Here is a 22,126-nt window from a genome sequence, read left to right on the forward strand (position 1 = left end):
CATCGGATGCCAGGCGAAGGAGAAAATACTCTTGAATACCTTTAAAACAACCGAAGGGGCGCGATGGGGAAGTAGTAACATTACTTATGTCTGTTGTTAATGTTTGGTTTGCTCGACTGTGACTCTCACTCTGAGAACCAACAACGCTAGCAGTTAGCTGTACCACCCTTTCCTTTTGAAATGTGAAAATGAGATCAATAATGGTCACAAATGAAAAACATGAATTCGTTTATTTGATATTCATTTATTTATTGTTGTCAAATGGACAGATCTTTTTATAGTTTCCTCGTTAGCTAGCCTAGCTAGCATAGTTATTGCCAAGCTATTTTCATAAATAATCTGTAAGATCGTTTGTACCTTCATCTGTGACTGGAGCCCACTGTCTAACATCATCAACCCAACAAGTCATTCTGCCTGGCTGTAGCTGTCATCGACTGTGCGTTATCACGGAGGTTTGTTTATACTAGTAACAGCTCAGTAATGGCGTCGCCACAAGATGGCAGCCTACACAGAACGCTCGTCGGATTCGTCTATATATTGCTTTAATGGTGTATAGGTTTTATTAGATGCTGTTTTAATATTATTATCATCTGAAAATAATTAACAGATACCAGAAATACTTCTGATTGGAATGTTAGGCCGCATGTGCACTTGTCCACTTACAATTCAATGCCTTATGCTAAAACATTTTTTTTATAATAATCAATAAACCAGACTGGCCAATAATCAACCAGATAGTTAATTTTGTCAAAGAAGGTAACACATTTTCTTGTTTAGAGGTAAATTTCTAAAATTTGGTATAAAAAGTGGTCACGAATTCAAAAGTGTCTAAGTTTAAGCAAATTTAGCCAAAGCACCGCCTCCAAATTTGTGCCAGCCAATCCGATGACAGTAAATTCGAACGCGCAAAGTGTCTGACAGGCATCAGCGACCGTTCTTTTGATTGATTGGCAAAACAAATTTTTAAATAAAATGCAGGCTGCTGCTAACAGAGACAGCTGATTTCTCTTGACAACTGTTTGAGTGATATCTCATCTGTCAGGTAAAAGGCACATTTGATGCATTACAGCACCTTTCATTAAGTTTCTGACTATGTTGTTTCCTCATGTTGTTTTGGGGGCATTTAATATTCAACAAAATTATTGATCTGCCTTACTTAAGGTGGACGATGACGCAATTTTCTTCTACAAACAAACTTTGTTGTATTATTTTAATGTTATCACTGTGAAGCTGCTTTGATACAATCTGTATTGTAAAATAAAGGTGACTTGACTTGACTCACATGACGCTAAGGAACTTTGATCAGGTTCTTCAGGGTTTTTAACTCCTCCTTCGCAGCCCTTTAAAAGCTCATGCGTGACTCACTCTGAAGACCACACCAAAGTTGGCAACAACATCTTCATATCTTCAACTTCATATGATAAAATAAACCGCTTCCACTAACACTTGTAAAGATGTCTAATTTCGATGAACTTCTGCAGCATGCTGGTGATTTCGGGTTGTATCAGAAGAGAATCTCTCTCTTAGGTTCTTTGCCTATTTTACCGCTCGCATTTGTGCTTATTGGAGTTGTATTCTTAGGATATACGCCAGATCACTGGTGTAAAAGTGCGGATATCCAGGAGAAATGCGGTTTCTCAGAGGAGCAGGTGCGCGATCTGACAGTTCCCCGCACTGGCCCGCGCGGCGCGTTTAGTAAATGCGTGAAGTTTGACGCGCTTTGGAACGGGAGCGCGCTCACATGTAATGTCTCTGTCGACCGGTCCATATTTACCAACAGCAGTCATCAATCCTCCTGTAATGAAGGGTGGACCTTTAATGAGAACCGGACCACCATTGTAACAGAGGTGAGAAAAACTACCAGCTCTGCTTTAGAATTGACTCAAAAGTGAAGTGAAAATAGCAAATCATTGACATGTATCTGCTTGCTTTGGGTTTGCATGCTTTAAAATGTAACTGATCAATGTTTTAAACACAGCTCATTATAACGTTTACTATATCTAGATGTGTAGTTGTGTTTGTTACTTACCCTAATCTGAATGTTGTCCTCATGTATCCCGTAGTTTTCATTGGTTTGTGAAGACTCATGGCTTGCAGACCTGAATCAGGTATCCTTAGCTGTAGGGTTCTTTATAGGTGCCTTAGTGACTGGATACCTAGCTGACAGGTTTGATCAAATGCTTTATGACCATCTTTCATGTTTCAGTATGTTTTATTGGTATTCTTCAAAAAATCGAATTGTGTTTACTGTCATTTGAGCTTGGAAATAATAAAGGTAGTTAAGCTATCAAATTATTCTTATTTTTTTACAGGTTTGGAAGAAAACCATGTTTTATTGCATCTATATTCGGCCTTGGAGTCTCTGGGATATGTATTATTTTTTCTTATTATTACCCCCTGCTCCTGTTCTTCCGATTTTTGCAAGGTTTTTTCGCTAAAGGAGCATGGACTGCCACATATGTGTTAAGTGAGTACATAAGATGCCTTTTTATGTGACTGTTGAGAACATGAATTAACATCAGATGAGAACTAACCGGGAGTTAAATAAAACAACATGGTCATTTAAAAAGATACAGTTGAAAAGCAATAATTTTTCTGAAACAATAGTGTACTTTGTGTGTAACTTTACTGATATGTTTACAAAAACGCAGTTTTGAGGTTCTACATCTTGCACTAGGAGCATGAAGACTGCAGACCTGTTTTCTTGATATATTTTCTTTTTTCAAAACAGTTATTGAATTCTTTGGATCAAACAACAGGAAATTTGTCTCCGTTATGACCCGGACGCTGTACTCGTTGGGTTTGGTGCTCCTTCCTGCTCTTGCGTATTACATTCCTTCATGGAAAAACCTACAGCTGGCCATGACTCTGCCAACATTCATCTTTCTGGTCTATTACTGGTAATTGCTTGCGATGGAATGATAACATATTTGTGAATGATTCTTAATCACATTTGAAATGAGGGTTCTCTTCAGTCATTCTACATAAGTTATTGGTATTCCATCACATATCATTTACGGTCACAGGGTTATTCCAGAGTCTCCCAGATGGTTACTGTCACAAAGGAGGACAAAAGAAGCTGTAAATATTATTGAAAGCATTGCCAAGTGCAATAAAAGATCGATTCCTGAAGACTTTCAAGAGGTAATTTGACACTGACTATTTATAACTCTCTTTGTTCTAGTACAGTATATCCAATGGTTTTTTTTTTTATGCCTTCAAATCCTCCTACATACAGGAATGAGTTTGGAATTCATAATTATGATATGATGTGACAATATCAAAGACGAGAAGCTTTTTTTTTTACTGCTTGTTAAGAGCAAAGTTTATGCATAAAGTGTGTAATTGCTGTTCAATTATACATAGTATCCTTCTCATAGTATGCAAAATGTAGTTTTGATGTGCAAGACTGTCGCTTTATAAGTAATTATTTCCTCAAATAAGTAATCATCTGCACCATGAGTCTCCAGTAGTCTGGAAAATGCTGCTGTTATGTATTTAACAGGAACTATTTTGTATTAATTTGTTTAGATGGATCTTCTGATAGAAAAACAAGAGGAAATCATACACCCTTCATTTAAAGATTTATTTAGGACTCCTAAAATGAGGAAGCACACCCTCATCTTGATATATGCATGGTGAGCTTTCTTTGTGTCCTTGAATACACATTTTTATGCTGTTATTTAACAATATCAAAGTATAAAAACTAGCAAACCATTCCTGCATTAGACCAAGATCACTATAGAGTGATGTTTAAGGTTGTTGTTGCATTATCTTCCTGAAGGTTTACTGGTGCTGTGGTGTTCCAGGGTTTGGTGTTACGGTTAGGAATCACAGGGGATAATGTTTTCCTGGATTTCCTCATCTCAGCTGTGGTGGAGCTTCCAACTGGAATTATATTTTATTTTTTAGTTGACCGAATTGGCAGACGTCACCTCATGGCTACAGTCAATTTTATTGGAGGGGCCGCTTGTTTGACTGTACCATTTATTTCACCAAGTAAGCTACACCACCAGAAATTATTCTTAAATGATCAGAAATGATCCCTAAGTCTGGTGTTCACAGTGTTCATCATTCTATTTTTCAAGATATTTCCTGGCTCAAAAGAACCATTGCGATAATAGGAAGACTGGCTGTTGCCATTGGGAATGAGACTGTGAACTTTGCCAACACAGAACTGTATCCAACACCTCTCAGGTTTGAATAATTTATCAGTCATATATCAGTCAAGGAATATGAAACAGAAGTATGTTTATGCTGTTGCTAATGTTTAATTAAAGCCAAATATTTGTATTATGTAATATTGTCTCAAGATCATGGTTGGTTGGCACACTGTTATTCTAGAAACTGGGGTAAACATAACTTGACGATACCTTGACGTTTTGTTCTACTACGTAAATTACTCACACCCATACCGAAACGTGAAACGTGAGTTTATATTTGGAAACTTTATGTATGTGTCACAAGTGAGTGGCTGCAGTGAAGGGTATGATGATATAATCCCACTATATAATCTTTAATTACAAATCTTCACCAAAAACACAGGAGTCAACTCTCATGAAAAGCAACCACAAACAATGAACATAAACAAGACTGAACAGAAAGAACTCAGGGATTTAATACACAGGAAGGGTAATCAACTGAAATCACCTTTATTTATACAGTCAAGTCAAGTCACCTTTATATAAATATATAGCGATTTATACAATACAGATTGTTTCAAAGCAGCTTTACAGTAATAACAGGAAAATAATGCATTTCAGCATTATTCAGCATTATTTCAGCTGAAGTCAGTTCAGTGTTGATTACAGAAACAGATGCATGGAACTAATTGTTTTACGCAACTTGTGACGTCGGAAGTAGCGTAGTGCGTCATGGCGTAGCGTAAATATCAGCAGTACTGATCAGCTTGTCAGTACACGTTGACAAGTGTAAGTCAACGCCTTTACACTTAAGTGGACTCCGTATGTTCATTTGGCCGGAAGCTAGTTATTTTACTTTACAAAAGTTTTAAATATGGATATTTTTCTTACACAAACTCATCGCTTCACTTCAGAAGGCCTTTATTAACTCCCCGGAGGCGTGTGGAGCTCTTATGGATGGATGCGCTTTTTTGAGCTTAAATCTGATGGTTGCAATCCACTGCCATTATAAAGCTCGGAAGCATCAGGGTGTTTATTAATATAAATCCGATTGTATTCGTCTAAAAGAAGAAAGTCATATACACCTAGGATGGCTTAAGGGTGAGTAAATCATGGGCTAATTTTCATTTTAAAGTGAACTACTCCTTTAAGGTTTTACAATTAAATATCCCCAAAGTCACACCATCGATCAGTACCATAACGATCACTCAGAACGGCTGTAGTAATAGCATACCACTGACTGCACATTAGCAACCACATAGCATAAACGATAAACCACAATGCATAAACGATATCAAATGCTTAACATTCAAACTTTAAATCACTCTTTAAAATTCCCAAGTATGCAAACTTTATGAGAATTAAATAACCTTCAGACCATCAAACTGTTTGAAACTTTCATGTGAAGCTTTGAAGTTTGTCTTGAAGAGTATTGCTTTTCTTTCTAGATTGGGTATTTGTTTAAATATACATTGTTTTGTTCTCTGTTTTGTTAGTAATTTACAGATTTTTGTTACTGGTTTTACAGAAACTTGGGTGTATCTGTATGCTCTTCAGCCAGTGACATTGGGGCGGTTGTTGCTCCGTTTATTCTGTACAGATTAGCTAGTATTTGGCAAGAACTTCCCCTTCTTGTCTATGGTGAGAAGTCTTTCAATTGCAGAAATGACAATACAAATAATTCCATTGTGTTTGTTATCAGTTGTCACAATTCTCTCTGTCACCATATACAGGGGCCATGTCTGTTCTGTACAGTGGACTAGTGATGCTTTTACCAGAAATGAAAGGTGTTGATCTCCCAGAAACTGTGGATGATGTGGAAAATATGAGAAAGTAGGTCAAATGTTCTGTTTTTAATTCACTAATAATAGGCCAGTTATTAGTTTAGCCTGTTAATAATATCATATTTTCTTTAGCAGGCGCAGACACAAGGAAAAAGATGGTGCTCAGTTTCCTGAAATAAGCATTGTTCCGATGAAAGCTATTGAGAGAAGTGACAATAAATGTAAACAATAAATGTAGTCATAAGATCTATGGTTAATAATATCATATATGCAATATGCATACAAAAGAAAATCTGAAAGTATAGTTGCCTTCAGATGCCTTTAGACCTTATATTTTTAAATATGACCTATTCCTACACTTTTAATGCTTTATTAGTTTTTTTTATGTTTATTTTTTCTTTTGTTCTTTAAATGTATTTCCTCATATTTGATATCTAATGTATCTAAGTGTTGATATATTTTCAGTGTTCTGTGTTCCTAGTGTTTCTTTAAGCTGTTTTTTATTTATGCTCAAACTTCACATCCAGCCATCCATGAAACTCACTTTTAATGAAGAGATGCTTTTAGAGACACACAATAGGTTATGTTAATTAACACGTGATGACCTATAAATTCTATTGTATTATGTTATACGTTGAGTCTGAACAAAAGGTAAATTCATTGCATTTATTTTTGGGGCACGTTCAGCAACACCCAATCTAGTCATTCTAGCTGTACCAGCTGTACAGATTTTGTAATATGTTTTTCGCTGAACTTAAGTTTACTTAAGTGTATTGGACAATAAAATTTAGTTTACAATCAGTTGGGCACAAAAAAATATTTCTTCTTAAATTAAGCTTAAATGGGAAAAATAAGACTCTCCCCGTTTTGTACGTCATGTTGCTGTATCCATTACATTAGGGCATCATCGGAAATGAGGTTAGCCTTTCAACTGCTGTATGTTAATGGGACAAACAAATCTGAACAATCAGTCTGAATGTTAAACAGGCTGGAAAAAAATCAGTGCCAGGCATTTGATGTAAGAATAGTGTTAAAGTTAGTGAACCTCAGAAAACTTCCCCCAAAACTAACATCCCAAATGAAGCTAACACAGGGGCAGAACCCGATGTCCTATTACAGGACACATTAAGACTGATAAGACTTTTTACGACCCCAAAAGGAATTTGCAGAGAGTTGTGACTCTCTCTTAAAGCTCATTTGTTAATTTACATTACATTTTGCTAACTTTGTGACGCATTAGTATTATAAGAATCTTGAAGATTCTTTTGTTAAACACCCAATCAAATTACATGTTCAAAGGCCTGCTTGAACAAAAGGTTGTAAAGAAATTAAATTTCTTCAAATTTCTTCAATAAACTTCTTATTGGCTCAGAACCCTCCAGAGGGTGTGACATCTTCACGCTTTAAAAATCATTGATCACAAGATCACGGCTCTTAGTCTCTTAAGCCCCTTTCACACAGCGCGATGATCCCGGCAAATTGCCAGAACGCCTTCTGTGTGAACGCAAACACGACCCGGGATTGATGCCGGCATCGATGCCGGGTTGGGGACCTAGTAACATTGCCGTGTTCAGTCCCAGAACGCGCACTGTGTGAACAAAAGCCGTAATAATGCCGTGTCGTATAGTGATGACGCTGAAGCTGGGATCGTTCGCCAGCTGTGAAACGGTACGTAATGCGCAAGTTTATGATTGAATCAGAGAAAAAAAAGCACAAGCGTGGTTTGTCGAAAGAGAAATCGCAGCTCATAAGCAAACTTAAGACGCTGCTGAGACACAAGTCACATCAATGTCACGTGTCTTTACAGGATTTTTACGGGTTGTGTGTGAATGCACTCTCTGATTCCGGAAAATCACTGGCAGTGTGAACCAAAATCAAATGAACCCGGGTCAAATCCCGGATCACTTTATCCGTGTATTTTCCGGAATCTCTGTGTGAAAGGGGCTTTAGTCTCTTACTCTCTTAGTCCCTTTCTGAAATCCTGATGTGAAGATGATGCTGAACTAGTAGTTTTCTAAGGACCCCCAAGCTTGTGCCAAGCTGCGGCCTTGTCTTTCCATTCACCAAAGATCCTCTGACTCCCACTGGTTCTCTCACATCAAGACCACATCAGCAAAGATCAACTGGAGCCTCAACAAATTGCATCAGGACAGTTTAATTCAAATGGGCGAGACATGCAAGTATCAAACTTAGTATCATTATTTGATACATTAAGTATCCTTACCCCTTTTAAAGAAGGGCGTGTTAAACTAAACTGATGGTTTGCTCAAGGCTGTTGATCTGCTGAATTTAAAACAATGCTATAACTTCTTGCTTTCCTGTATTCTGCTTCAGCTCTCTTTCTCTTGGTTAACTGTATGCATGTATGTATGTGTATGTTAGAGTAGTTTAAGTTAATAGTCTATTTAATAAAATCTTGTTCATGTCACACATAAAGTTGTCCGTGTCTCAAGCTCATATCTGGAGTCACTAATCATAGATTTTGACTACAGGCTCTTATAGTACTGTTACAGTAAGAAAGACATTTCCCATACCCCGGAAATGTACATTTCTTAGAATTAATAAAAAATTAACAGTGAGTGTTCACGGCACAAACAGGTTAATTGATTGTAATATAAATTTTCCTACATTAACTGATCCAAATATTCATAATCAATTATAACAAGTTATTATTGATTATTAATATTTCTTAGAGCTAATTTGCTACACTGGTGTGCTTCCCGAGGGGAAGACCCATAGAGATGCACAGTCAGGTCAGTGATGTCCTTCCTGTATGAGAGGCTGGAGGGTTGGCCTGTCCCCTTTCACCCTGAAAGTGTATGTAGCTGCCATAGCAGCACATCATAAAGCAGTGAGTGGCAAATCGTTAGGGAATCTCGACCTGATCATCAGGTTCCTGAGAGGTGCCAGGAGGTTGAATCCTCCTAGGCCACTCCTTTTTCCCTCATGGGATTATTCCCTCAAGACTACTCTTGCTGGCCCTTGAGCCGCTAGAGTCAGTTGAGTTGGATGCCCTCTCATTGAAAACGGCGCTCTTGACCACACTCGACTCCATTTTGAGGAGGTTGGGAAAGTTTGGGGACATGTAGGCGTTCTCTGTCAGCAAAACGTGCCTCGATTTTGGTCCTTTTATGAACCAAGTGGTGAACTTGCAAGCACTGCCTCGAGATGAGGCAGACCCAGCCATATCAAGCCCTGCACATTTATCTGGACCGCACGCAGAGCTTCAGGAGCTCTGAGAAGCTCTTTGTCTGTTTTGAGGGACAGCAGAAGGGGAAGATGGTTGGTCCACTGACAGTTGGTCAAACAGAGGTTGGTCCACTGGATAGTGAATGCTGTAGCCTTGGCATATCTGGCACAAGGCTGGCATGCTCCTTTGGAGTACGATCACACTCCACGAGGACTGTGGCATCATCCTGGGCATTAGCCAACTGCGACTCTCTAAAAGACATCTGCAGAGACATCTGCACAAATGTGCGCTTTTTTGTATACGTGAGTTCCCTAGAATGATGAACAACTTGCAGCAGTCAAATTCGATGGAGGAATTCAACACCAGGGTCAGCCCATATACTGGGCTAGGTGCTCCATATATAGTGATTCCCTGATGGTAATCCAATATGATGTGTTGTACATGATACGGTTTCCCTGTTGGTAAACACGTGTCTTAACCTAGACAGAGCCCCGTCTCTGCCGCCAGTTGCTGCATTTGTAGTAGTTCCTCCCTTTTTAGGTTGGATCTACTGCAGGGACTTCTTCCCATTTGTAGTACTTCCTAGAAGGAAATCCACGTGATGTATTTCCACATGTGAACCTCCAGAAGGGCAGTATGTGTTCTCCATAGTGTCATTTCTCCCACTTGGGAGGAAGAGCGATTCCTAAGTGCTCTGGTCTGCAACAGCTGTAGATTTTTTCCTCCCCAAAAAATGAGAAAAAGGTCAAATGGAAATTGAGCTGAAAGTACCTATTAGAGGTCTTCACGGGTCCACTTGGATTCGAAAACCTAAGGTCTGACCCGAAACCTGAGCAGGTTCGTGTCCAAACATTCGACGAGTGCCTCGGACACGAGTCGGGTTCAGTATAGAGGCCTCGGAGAAGTCGACAGGCAAAGGTGAAAACACCGGCAAACAGTAGCAGGAGAGAGCAGGACAATTTGTGGTCAGTAAACAGGCAATTGGTCGATGCAGGCGGCGAACAGTCGAAATCCAGTATCCAGGCAGAGGTAAAGCAGGCAGGCAGCAGGCGGGCGCAATCAAGGAACAAAATAGGGTCAAACCAGGTAGGCAAACACAGGAAAAAATGCTCGGAATTGTTCACAGTAGTAATACAAAACTTCGCACAGAATGCTGTGCGAGTTGCAGCTATAAAGCCCAGTAGATGAGAAACAGCTGAGCAAGGTGATTAGGATAAGAACAGGGGTTATGGGAAATGTAGCTAAAGTTAAAGAAAACAGATATGTTTTTAAAAAAGACTATAAACGTGGCTTACTTGTGTTGCCGGGTTATTGGTTTGGATGTACAACAGGTTTGCAGTTTGCATCAGGAGATTCCCTAAGGTCAGCATTTCAATAAGCTGATTTTTGTGAGTTATCAGCATATTGGTGTGCATGTAAACATACGTATTGTCACATAACATCACATTTACCTCAGAAAAGTCATTCAGTGTCCAAAAACTCATTAGTCAGCTAGAAAAATTAACTCAGAGAGGAGTATTTTGCCTAATATATGCACTATATTGCATATTCATTGTATGTTTACTTAACCTGTTCTTCAATATTTAATGTATGTTTGAGTAAATCCATTTAATCACAGTCACCTTTTTTTTTTTATTAGAATTAGAATGCTTTAATGTCATTGCACAACTGTGCAACAAAATTCTGTGCTTCTCCACAGTGGTACATCAACATGCATACAGAAAAATACAGACAAGAAAAACAAAGTAAAAAGTATAAATAATAAAATATAGTCAATAAGAAATATATTAAATTCAACTTTATTGAACAACCTCCTAGATTTGTCCTCCCGTTTTTTAGCTAGAATTCAGTTCCTTGATGGCACGTGGGTAAAAACTGTTCAGGAGTCTGGTGGAGGTGCGTGTCCTAAGAGACCGAATAACGCCTTCCGGATGGCAGCAGAGTGAAGAGATGATTGCCAGGGTGAGAGGAATCCTTTATTATATTTCTGGCACGCCGTAGGCATCTGGTTCTGTAAATGTCCTCAAGTGAAGGCAGCTGTGAGCCGATGATTCTCTGTGCTGAGTTGATGACTCTGCAGAGCTTTTCTCTCTGCCACCGTTCATCCAGCATACCAAACCAAGATGCCTACTACGCTTTTGACGGAGCAATGGTAGAAGGACACAAGCAGCTGCTGGGACAGATTGGTTTTCCTCAGTGACCTTAGAAAATACAGCCGCACTGTGCCTTTTTCACTAGTGTATTAACAGTCCATGCGAGTTCCTGGGAAATATACGTGCCAAGAAATTTCTCCTCTCCACCCTTTCTCCCCTGATATCCAAGGGGGCAGGTTCCTCCCCTTTTCCTGAAATTAATGATGAGCTCCTTTGTCTTGGAGGCATTGAGTGACTAGCTTTTTTAAACGAGTAGAAACATAATTATGTGATTAAAATGTATTATAATAACGTTATTGTAAAAAGACCGTATGTGTAATTTCAATGTAAGTAGCCTACAAATAAGTTAATTTTAACTTTAATGTTATAGTGAATGACCAACTGGGGTTCCCTGTGTAGTTTACAGCATAAGTGAGGGATATTTTTTTCTTTGAGGAAATTAGTCATGTACTTACTTGGGCCCCAAATTAATCGATATTGAATCGAAATGAAATCGAATTATGAAATTTGTGTCACTGCCCAGCCCTAGTGTCAATAAATGTGTGTTTTTTACTTGAAGCAAATGTTGTATTTTCCCTTTATTTTCTTGTCAGAGTGCCCCAAATTTCAAAAAAAAAAATTCACAAAAAAAATTATTAAGGGGGAGGATGTCCCCTTGCAGGTCTGTCGCTTTTTGCAAACACCCAAATGGTCTATTGCATGCTGCACTTTCTCATGTTCATAAGTTATATGAATGCACCGTCTTTGACTTTGTATATCTAAAGTTTTTGGGGCAACAACTAAAGCCTTTATGTAGAGTATAATGCACAATCAAAGTATTCATAATGTACATTATAATGCATATCTTTTCATGAATAATTCTAACCAAAGTTAAAATGCATTATAATAGTTTTAGATTTCTTGTTAGTTGTTACATCTGAAATTGATTGTTTGTCATTTGTTTTAATGCAATATAGTTTCTAAAGGCATAACAACATAAGTATTATAAATGTACAATTATTCAGGAGATCATACAATGCACTATAAGGTACATAACAAGGCATAATTAATGAATTAAAATACTTGTATAATGCATTACTGTATAAAGGCTTTAAGTAAAGTGTTACCATTTTTGGTATATACTTTTTTTTTTCTCACGTTGGCCCTTTAACATTTTTACACAGGTTTCAGATCTCTTCTGACTGTTTATGAACTTTGATCAGGTTCTTAAGGTTTCATAACTCCACCTTTGCAGCCCTTTAAAAGCTCATGCATGACTTACTCTAAAGTGTCTGCAGTAAACCACACCAAACGTCCAAACTTAACAGTCTTTATATGATAAAATAAGGACTAAAAAGAAACTGCTTCCACCAACCCTTGTAAAGATGTCAAGTTTTCTGCACCATGCCGGTGATTTTGGGTTGTATCAGAAGAGAATCTCTCTCTTAGGTCTTAGGTTGTAATTAGGAGAATCTTAGGTTCTTTGCCTATTTTGCTGATCGCTTTTGTTGCTAATAAGAGTGGTATTCTTAGGATATATGCCAGATCACTGGTGTAAAGGTGCAGGTCTGGAGAAATGCGATTTCTCAAAAGAGCAGGTGTGGGATCTGATACTTCCCCGCACTGGCCCGGACCACGGCGCGTTTTGTAAATGCGTGAAGTTTGACGTGCCTTGGAAGGCACCTGTCTCTGTCTCTGTCAAACGATCCACATTTACCAACAGCACTCATCTATAATAAAGGATGGACCTTTAATGAGAACTGGACCACCATTATAACATAGTGAGAATCATTGTTTACTGTATATTATATTTACCCTAATCTGAATGTTGTCCTCATGTATCCTAGTTTTCTTTGGTTTGTAAAGACTCATGGCTTGCAGACCTTAAAGGGATAGTTCACTTTGAAATAAATTTTTGGTATGTTTTAGCTTACCTCAAAGGCATCCAAGATGTAGGTGTCTTTTTTTCCTCAGTAGTTTCAATTTTGATATTTTTAGGTCAAACCGTTCTTGTCTGTCAGTCATATAATGCAGGTCTATGGTCATTATCTCAAAACACAAGCACAGAGTCCAAATTAAAACAATTCCCCGTCGTCCAAATTAAACAATTCCCCATCGTAAGTACACATTGATGGCCTAAGACACGAAACGAGCGGTTTGTGTGAGAAAACGAACAGTATTTATATCGTTTTTACCTCTTATACGCAGCCATGTCGAAGTGATCTGATCTGACGTGTACGCAGACTGGTGCATAGATATATACACTAGATGTATACCGATTTATCAGACCGAAAGCAGCTTAGCCTGTAAAGCGGGAACCTCTAGGTTATAAAACCTTATAAATGTAGACGGGGAGGCCCAGCCTGCCGCCATACATATATCTTGTAAGGCAATCCCACTAGACCAAGCCCACGATGAGGCCATGCCTCTTGTAGAGTGCGCTCTAACACCCACCTGCCCTTAGAGGCTCTAGCCTGCGTGATTGTGTTTAGCACTCCCTCCGGGAGGCTAGCGGGTACCCGTTGATGGCCCTCACATGTAGGGACCAAAGCTACAGGTGAGGATGTCAGATCGAGCCCCTGGCTTGAGAGAGGAGGTCCCTCCTCACCAGTATCGGCCATGGGGCAGTGCTTGTCAGCTGCATCAGAACTGGGAACCAGGCCTAGTTCTTCCAGAACGGAGCTACTAGTAGCACTGAGCATCCGTTTTCCCTGATCTGCTCTAATACCTGAGGTTGGAGCGCGACGGGGGGAAAAGCATAGAGTGGGCAGCGGGGCCAGACGTGGGCCAGCGCGTCCATGCTCTTGGAGAAAAACTTTGGACAGTGAGCGTTTTCTTGAGACGCAAACAGGTCTACTTCCGCTCTGCCGAATGTCTCCCACAGCAGCTGGACTGTCTGTGGGTGTAAGGACCATTCTCCTGCTGGAACATTGTTCCTGGACAGTCTGTCTGGTCCCACATTCAGGTGGCCGGGCACGTGCGCTGCTCTCAGCGAGCGCAAATTGCGCTGAGCCCAGACCAGGAGGCGTTCCGTCAGCCTGTAAAGGTTTCGGGACCTGATACCTCCCTGGCGATTTATATAGGCCACCACTGACATGTTGTCCGAACGGACCAAGACGTGGTGTCCAGCTATCTGGGGACAAAAGCGCCTCCTTTTTAGGTGGAGGCGTCCGTAGACACCACCTTCACACTCGAGGAAGTCCCCAGGCTTACACCTGACTGGTACCAGTCGATCGCTTTCCAAGGTTTCAGGGCTGAGATGCATTTCTGATTGACCTTGAGGCGAAAAAGCCCGGAGGTCCACGCTCGGCGCGGCACTCACGCTTTTAACCAGAACTGTAGTGGGCGCATGCGAAGCAGACCCAGCTGGAGTACTGATGATGCTGAGGCCATGAGACCCAGCATCCTTTGAAACTTTCTGAGAGGGACTATAGCGCCGCAGCGGAAGGTTTCCGTCATGCGCTGAATGTCAAGCCTGCGCTGTGGCGATAGCTGAGCTGTCATAGACAGCGAGTCCAGTTCTGTGCCCAGAAAAGATATTCTCTGAGACAGTGAACTCTTCGCCCAATTGACTTTGAGACCCAAGTTCTCGAGATGTTCGAGTAACATGGTCCTGTGTTCTATGAGCTCTGAGTGAGTCTGAGTTAGAACCAGCCAATCGTCCAAGTAGTTCAAAACTCGCATTCCCCGAAGTTTCAGGGGAGCGAGGGCCGCGTCCATGCACATTGTGAATGTACGGGGTGCTAGGGACAGGCCAAACGGTAGGACTGTGTATTGATATGCCTGGCCCTCGAAGGCGAATCTCAAAAATCGCCTGTGACGTGACGCTATTTGTATTTGAAAATACGCGTCCTTCAGATCTATTGACACAAACCAGTCCCCTTGGCGAATTTGCGAGAGGATTTTCCTGGTTGTGAGCATTTTGAACCGGCGCTTTGCAAGCGCTTTGTTCAGCTGTCTTAGATCCAGAATGGGTCTGAGACCCCCGTCTTTCTTCTGTACCAGAAAATATCTGCTGTACAGACCCCCTTCGCTCTGAGCTTGAGATAAAGGCTCTATGGCCCCTTTGCTCAACAGTTTCGCAATCTCGGTTCGAAGTAGATGCGCTACTTCCTTTTCCACCGTGGTTTCGATTCGCGCCGCGCAACTGCGGGGGCGTCGAGCGAACTGTAGCGAATAGCCTCTTTCTATAATGTTCAGCACCCATTCTGATACCCCGGGGAGCTTTGCCCATGCATTCGCACGAATAGCTAGGGGTTGAATGAGATCTGGGCTCTGGCCGTGACATAGTGGCGGCCGTAGAGCTTCGGTATGCTGTAACATAGACGCCGCATCTGCAGCGTTTGAGGCGGGGGGCGCGCTTATCACAGCGGGCAGCCTGTCCACGCTCGACTCTCCTTGGGTGGATAGCTGAGGGAGAATGAGCGGGGGGAACCCCGTGGGGCTTGTCATATCTGTGAGTGAATGTGGGCGTATAACCGCGGGCACATTTACTGCACTGAAAACACCGTCGGCCTGAGCTGACTGTATGTGTGTTGGTTTCATTTTTACAGAAACCGAAAGACATGCAGTGTGTAGTGTTTGTGGGCACTGGATCGTGGGCACGTTCACTACATTTAATGCACAACCGACATGAGTCGATTTTATGTGCGTGAGCCCTGTGGGGCGGGCTGTGTCTGTGTGTAGGAATGAGCACTGGGCAGCAGGCATTTTTACTACACTCATAACACCATCGGCCGTGGCCGGAATACCAGGAAAAACACTCTTTGAGAGATTCATCTGGGTCGCCGTAAAAACGGCGTTTGTGTGCAGGCAAGCGGGCCGTGGTACCGGCTTGTTTAATGCATAATACACTGGAACAGTCGCATTTTCTGGAACTGAACGAGCGAGAAGTTTTGGTGGAAGTCCGGCCACACCGTCGTTTTCCTAGGCGGGCTAGGAAGACTTTGAGGCCTCGGGTTTTATCTCAACCTTCTGCCGGGGCCCACGTGGGGGGCGGCGGCCGGCAGAGCGAGAGCGCGGTCTCGAGTCTCGGGCCTGTCGACGCTGTGAAACGGCGGCGGTGGGCGGAGGCTGCGGCTGGGAGCTTCGAGCAGACGGCTGTTTAGAGCGGCCTGTTGCAGAGCTAGCGCGCTTCGGCAGGAAATGCTTCATGGCTTGTGACGTTTTCTCCACCTCAGCGAATCTGTCCGCGAAATCTTTGACGGAAGATCCAAAGAGACCGGCAGGAGAGATGGGGGCGTCGAGGAACGCAGCGCGCTCCGAGTCCGGCATCTCAGAGAGCTTCAACCATAAGTGTCTCTCAGCAACGATGACATCTTCCGCCCTATGGCCTGTGCAGCGGATTTAGTGGCGCGGAGTGCAAGATCCGTAGCGCTTCTTAAATCCGGCACGCTGATAGCTTCCGGCCCTTCCTCATTCAGCTTTCGAAGAAGGTTGGCTTGGAAGATCTGCAATGTAGCCATTGTGTGCAACGCAGATGCAGCCTGTCCAGCGGTGGTGTAAGAGCGGCTGTGCATGGCTGAAGTAGTGCGGCAGGCTTTAGACGGAAGCGCCGTCTTTGCACGCCGTCCAGCAGAGGGCGGGCAAAGATGGGCAGCTACCGGTTCTTCCACCAGAGGAAGAGAATGGTATCCTCTGCTTTTAGCACCGTCCACCATGGAGAATGCTGCTGAGGCAGAGGTACGCACCCTGGCTGAGAAGGGGGCACACCAGGACTTCGCGAGTTCTTCAAGAAGCTCAGGAAGAAACGGCGCGGGTCTAGAAGGTGGCGAAACGCGGTCTCCTAGCAGGAAACAACCATCCAGCCGGTTGTGCGCACGCTCCGCGGGCGTCGACCACTCGAGTCCGAGGCTCTCCACGGCCTGTGTGAGCATGCGCGTTAGCTCCGCTTCAATGCTCGCTCTCTTCCCGGAAGACTCGCGAGCAGAGGGTGCGAGATCCACAGAGCTCGACCAATCCTCACTGCTCGACGCCAGGATAGAGCAGCTGTCCTCCTCTACAATCGCCACTTCTTCAGTGTCATCCACAACGGAAGCGGCGGCAGACGGCGGCCGTTGTCCGGGAGTGATAGACTCAGGTGAAGCGGGCGGTGAAGCTGGCGGGCGAACCGGCGAGCTTGTAACGGTTGGAGGAGGCTCCGGGACCCGCTGAGCACGGCGCTTTTTACGGCGCGGTACCGCAGCGGGCGGGAGTGCCGTCTCTTTTATAAAAAATTAAAAAATTAAAAAACAGACACAAATTACTGATTATTAAAAGCAAGTGAATAAAAGTAGGTTTTCAGTCGTGACTGGAAAATTTACATGGAAGGTCCAGGAAGGGAGAGCAAAGGGAGTCTCGCAACGCCAGAGACGTGAGTCCCACGACGCCGGACCCACGGTCCGGAATGGAGAGGCATGCGTGATGCCGCTGACAGGCTAGGATGCCGGGCCGCTATTCCCCTTAAACATCCTGCCAGTGCATCTCCCCCTTTTAGCTAAAGAACGTTCCAACCAACACATTTTTTTCCCTGCATTTAGATAACATATCACTATTACTTTCTCATTCAGTTCATTCCCTCCCCTCCCCTCCCCTTCTTTTTTTTTCATTTTTGTTTTTTCAGTTTCTCAGTAGGAAAAAAGGCATTTTTTTATTCTTTATTAGTATCTTTCAACAGAAGAAAGGGAAATAACATCAGAACGGACAACAACAAGTAAAACTCTAAAGGTTTAGTCTTAATGGTGGTCTGATCACCCTGCTCACCGCTCTCTCTTGGCTGTGAAGTAACTGCTCTCAGATGGGAAAGGTGTCTTCTCAAACTACCAGACTGCCATTCTACAATGTAGGAACGTGGAGTATCAGCAGGACTCATGACTCTGCCTGGGTTTGGTACATTCTTAATCCAGACTGATTGACCGGTCTGTAGAGCAGGTTTTGTATGTGCTCTGTGGTGTTTATTGTACCACTTAGTCTGTTTTACCTTCAACTCTTTGTCTTTTCTTTTGAAGGTGTAGAGGTTTGGTCAGGCTGGTTTCACTGTGGATGGACTCACTGGGAGAGTAGTTCTGATGTTCTGTCCCATCAGGAGTTGAGCAGGTGAAGCTCCTGATGCTAATGGCGTAGCTCTGTAAGCCATACGTGCTTTGTGAGGGAACACTCTTTTTTCCATCCCAGCCTGTGCGTACAAGAGAACTTAGCTGTCTGCAAACTTCGTCTTCTTCATGAGCCCTCTTTATTTGAGCAAGCTTGGTAGGTGTTGCTGGCAATTGTTGAATGACATGATCAACACACACCTCTTCCTCTCTTTTTAGGTCAGCTTCAGATGGGTTCAGTGGAGCTCTGGAGAGCGTGTCTGCTATGATCAGATTTTTTCCAGCAACGTGCATGATAGTGTAGGAGAACCGCAGGAGTCGTAGACAAAATCTTAATATGCGTGGAGGTAGGTCATCTGGTGATCTCGAGCCTAGTTGACTGACTAGTGGCTTGTGGTCAGTCCTGACCACAAAATCCAGTCCCAGAAGATATGTTTGAAATCTTTCAAAGGCCCACGTGATTGCTAGGGCCTCCTTCTCAATTTGTGCGTACCTATTCTCTGTAGGTGTCATGCTCCTCGAACTGAAAGCAACAGGTCTCCATTCACCTGTAGGCTGCAGCTGAGGAGCTGTACTCCTCCTAATCCAAAGAAAGACACATCAGCTGAAACTCTGATATGTCGATCTGGACAGTACTGTGCTGCCGAAGAACTGAGTTCTTGCTTCAATTTTTCAAAAGCTTGTTGTTGTGGGCTTCCCCACACCCAGACGTTTTCAGCTTTGAGCAGGTCTCTGTAGGGTCCAGTCAGCACTGCAATGTTGGGTAAAGATTTTCCGACGTAATTCACCATGCCAAGGAATCTCTTGACATCAACTGTATTTCCAGGCTCTGGCATTTCTTTGATAGCTTTTATTTGATCTGGGTCTGCTCGTATGCCTTCTGCACTGACGATGTGTCCTAACTTGAGGCACTGCAAATTGACATTTTTCATTAAGTGTCAACCCTTTCTTTTCCAGGTGTTAACTACTCGATAACTGAAGAAAATGTCTCTCTCTGCAGACATTGTTGTTTAGATGTGTTAAATCAACTTAGATTCGAATCTTGCCATATGGTTTTGGCACTATCACCATACCTGAACACCACTCAGTTGCTTCTTCAATGGGCGCTATAACTCCTATTTCTTCCATTCTTTCCAGCTCCTCTTTGACTCTGTTCATCATGGGCAAGGGCACTCGACGAGGGGCAGACAGAGCAAATGGAGTGGTTAACTCTGATTTTGTACTCTCCTTCCAGTTTTCCAAGTCCTGTAAAGACTTTTGGGAACAGCTCTTTGTAGTTCGGGTCTGATGTTTGAATTGCATCCACTGTGTGAAGTAAGTCCAGCTCCTTTATGGCAGGTAATCCAAAGAGAGGGGATACAAGTCTTGGTATAACACACTCTGGGTGTTTTATCACTCTTCCCTAATGACCAAGTAATGCTTCAAACTGCCCTCTCACCTGTATTGACATGTTGCTTGGTCCACACAGCTTTTTGTTCAGCGGGCTGAGAACCCCGTGGCTCGTCTTTGAGTATATGCTCTCTGGGATGGATGTTACCAAAGTCCTTTTAGGCAAGTCGTGCCACTCGGCCGCCATCTTGGCAACGCCTCCGGGCAGCTATTTCGGACTAACAAGACCAGGCTCCTATCTAAATGAATGGGCAGAGAGTCAGAACTGCACTTTCACTGGTCACCGGGACATAATAAACACAAAATAAAACGTGGCGCTTTTCTAAGCGGGTAAAAAGGATAACTATAATGTATGGCGGAATAGCACTTTTGGGAGTGCGCACTTCAACTCGGCGCAGTAAAAAGTCACGCCTGAAAAATCCTCTCCCTCTCACTTCTGTCATTAGAACCAACTAGGGGGGCAGGGTTTCATAAAATATTGAAGCTTCCCTGGGCGCCGCCATTGATTAGCGGACCATCACCTGCTGTTAGCATTCTATTGACTCCCATTCATTTTGGCGTCACTTTGACAGCGAATAACTTTACATCTGAGGCGTTTAAAGACTCCATTTGTCCATTATTTATTTCTAAAGAAACACGAAAATTTATAAAAGGCTCCATTACCTTGTATCTTACGTTATGGCCCCGTAGAAGCAATTTTTGTAAAAATAGGCTAACGATTGCGTCATAACCACGCGACTCTCTGTCGCACAGTAGAGAGATTACCGTATGGACAGGAGGAGAAGCTTGCGGGCAATCGGGGGGACGTGGAGGCAAAATGACAAAGTAATTAATCAGAATACTTAGCAAAAGTTTCTCCTGCTCCTAGCTCATGGACACCTCCTACTCACGCTCTCCATCAAGTTTCGGAAGGGAATGATTCAGATTTCTCTTGGCACAGCTACTAGAAGACAGACGGGTTGCTCACGTCACATCTACGTCGTCAAGCTCAGTTTGAGTCTGCGCAGTACGCTCAACCCCCAGGAAGTGAGTGCTTCTAATTGACTTCACTTGTCTCCGTTGAATCCAATGGGGTCGCTGTGTCCAGTTTATATACTGTCTATGGAACCAACGTGACTTTTTACTGCGCCGAGTCGAAGTGCGCACTCCCAAAAGTGCTATTCCGCCATACATTATAGTTATCCTTTTTACCCGCTTAGAAAAGCGCCACGTTTTATTTTGTGTCACCATACTTGGTCGTGTAACTACTCGTGTAACTGTATTGAAATAGGGAAAACGTGGAGGTGTTTGGTCGCTTCTAACTTCAGCGCTGTTTGGTCCCTAATGAATGAACTGGGCTAAGCTAAGTGCTATCAAAGTGTCGCCGCGCAACAGAGCGATTGAGTGCACGCACTGAGACGAGAGAGGTATGTATCAACTCGTCTTAGTTAAGGGAATAACATAGTTTAATATGAAAAAACGGTGGAGTGTTCCTTTAACATGGAAATTTTACGAATGTGAGTTGTTGCTCCATTTATTCTGTACAGATTAGCTAGTATTTGGCAAGAACTTCCCCTTCTTGTCTATGCCAAGGAGTCTTTCAATTGCAGAAATGACAATACAAATAATTCCATTGTGTTTGTTATCAGCTGTCACAATTCTCTCTGTCACCATATACAGGGGCCATGTCTGTTCTGTACAGTGGACTGGTGATGCTTTTACCAGAAATGAAAGGTGTTGATCTCCCAGAAACTGTGGATGATGTGGAAAATATGAGAAGGTAGGTCAAGTTTTCTGTTTTCAATTCACTAATAATAGGCCAGTTATTAGTTTAGCCTTAATAATATCATGTTCTGCAGGAGGCACAAACACAAGGAAATAGATGGTGATCAGTTTACTGAAATAAGTATTGTTCTGATGAAAGCTATTGAGAGAACATCCCAGAAGTGATTTCAGTCACAAACAATAAATGTTATCATAAGATCTATGGTTTATAACATGTCCATTGCTGTAATATTACCGTAATATCATATATGCAATATACATACAGAAGAAAAACTGAGAGTTTAGTTGCTTTCAGATGCTTTCAGACAAAGATTTTTAAATATGACATATTCCTACACTTTTAATGCTTTATGTGCTTAATTGTTGTTGTTGTTGTTGTTGTTGTTCATATGTATTTCCTCATGTTTAATATCTAATGTCTATATGTATGTCAGTGTTCTGGGTGATATAGTCATATGAAGTATGTTAGTGTTAAGCTGTTTTATATTCATGCACATAATTCACATCCAGTCATCCATGAAACTCACTTTTAATGAAGAGATGCTTTTAGGGACACACAATACATTATGTTAATTAACACGTGGTGACCTATAAATTCTCTATTATAATGTTATATATTAGTGTCTGAATCTGAACAAAAGGTAAACTCATTGCA

The 22,126-nt window shown here is 42.3% G+C and overlaps 1 protein-coding gene across 4 annotated transcripts; it reads left to right on the plus strand.

Annotated features, from left to right (window-relative positions):
- Nucleotides 1-820: 820 nt before the first annotated feature.
- slc22a3 (solute carrier family 22 member 3) lies at nt 821-21,651 on the plus strand. 4 transcript variants are annotated; one of them, XM_082143505.1, is made up of 11 exons: nt 821-1,847; nt 2,064-2,167; nt 2,313-2,467; nt 2,732-2,900; nt 3,027-3,144; nt 3,532-3,638; nt 3,785-3,999; nt 4,089-4,197; nt 5,671-5,783; nt 21,367-21,466; nt 21,546-21,651. In XM_082143505.1, exons 1-11 carry the CDS (start codon nt 1,455-1,457, stop codon nt 21,634-21,636), a joined length of 1,674 nt encoding a protein of 557 aa, XP_081999631.1. In that variant the 5' UTR covers nt 821-1,454; the 3' UTR covers nt 21,637-21,651. The 4 variants fall into 4 exon arrangements, with proteins under 4 accessions (XP_081999631.1, XP_081999632.1, XP_081999630.1 ...); XM_082143506.1 differs by having other exon boundaries at nt 21,549-21,651; XM_082143504.1 differs by lacking the exons at nt 21,367-21,466; nt 21,546-21,651 and adding exons at nt 5,876-5,975; nt 6,062-6,727 and having other exon boundaries at nt 826-1,847.
- Nucleotides 21,652-22,126: the final 475 nt, after the last annotated feature.

The sequence above is a fragment of the Leuciscus leuciscus genome (assembly GCF_965113295.1).
Source record: "Leuciscus leuciscus genome assembly, chromosome: 17".
In the NCBI taxonomy this organism is placed as follows: Eukaryota; Metazoa; Chordata; class Actinopteri; order Cypriniformes; family Leuciscidae; genus Leuciscus; species Leuciscus leuciscus.

What these genes read in the sequence shown, in the direction of transcription:
- slc22a3 (XM_082143503.1), top strand. Translation starts at nt 1,455, where the DNA reads ATGTCTAATTTCGATGAACTTCTGCAGCATGCTGGTGATTTCGGGTTG. An exon ending in GGACCACCATTGTAACAGAG is followed by an intron (nt 1,848 to 2,063) that starts GTGAGAAAAACT and finishes TGTATCCCGTAG; the next exon opens with TTTTCATTGGTTTGTGAAGA. An exon ending in TTCCTGAAGACTTTCAAGAG is followed by an intron (nt 3,145 to 3,531) that starts GTAATTTGACAC and finishes TAATTTGTTTAG; the next exon opens with ATGGATCTTCTGATAGAAAA.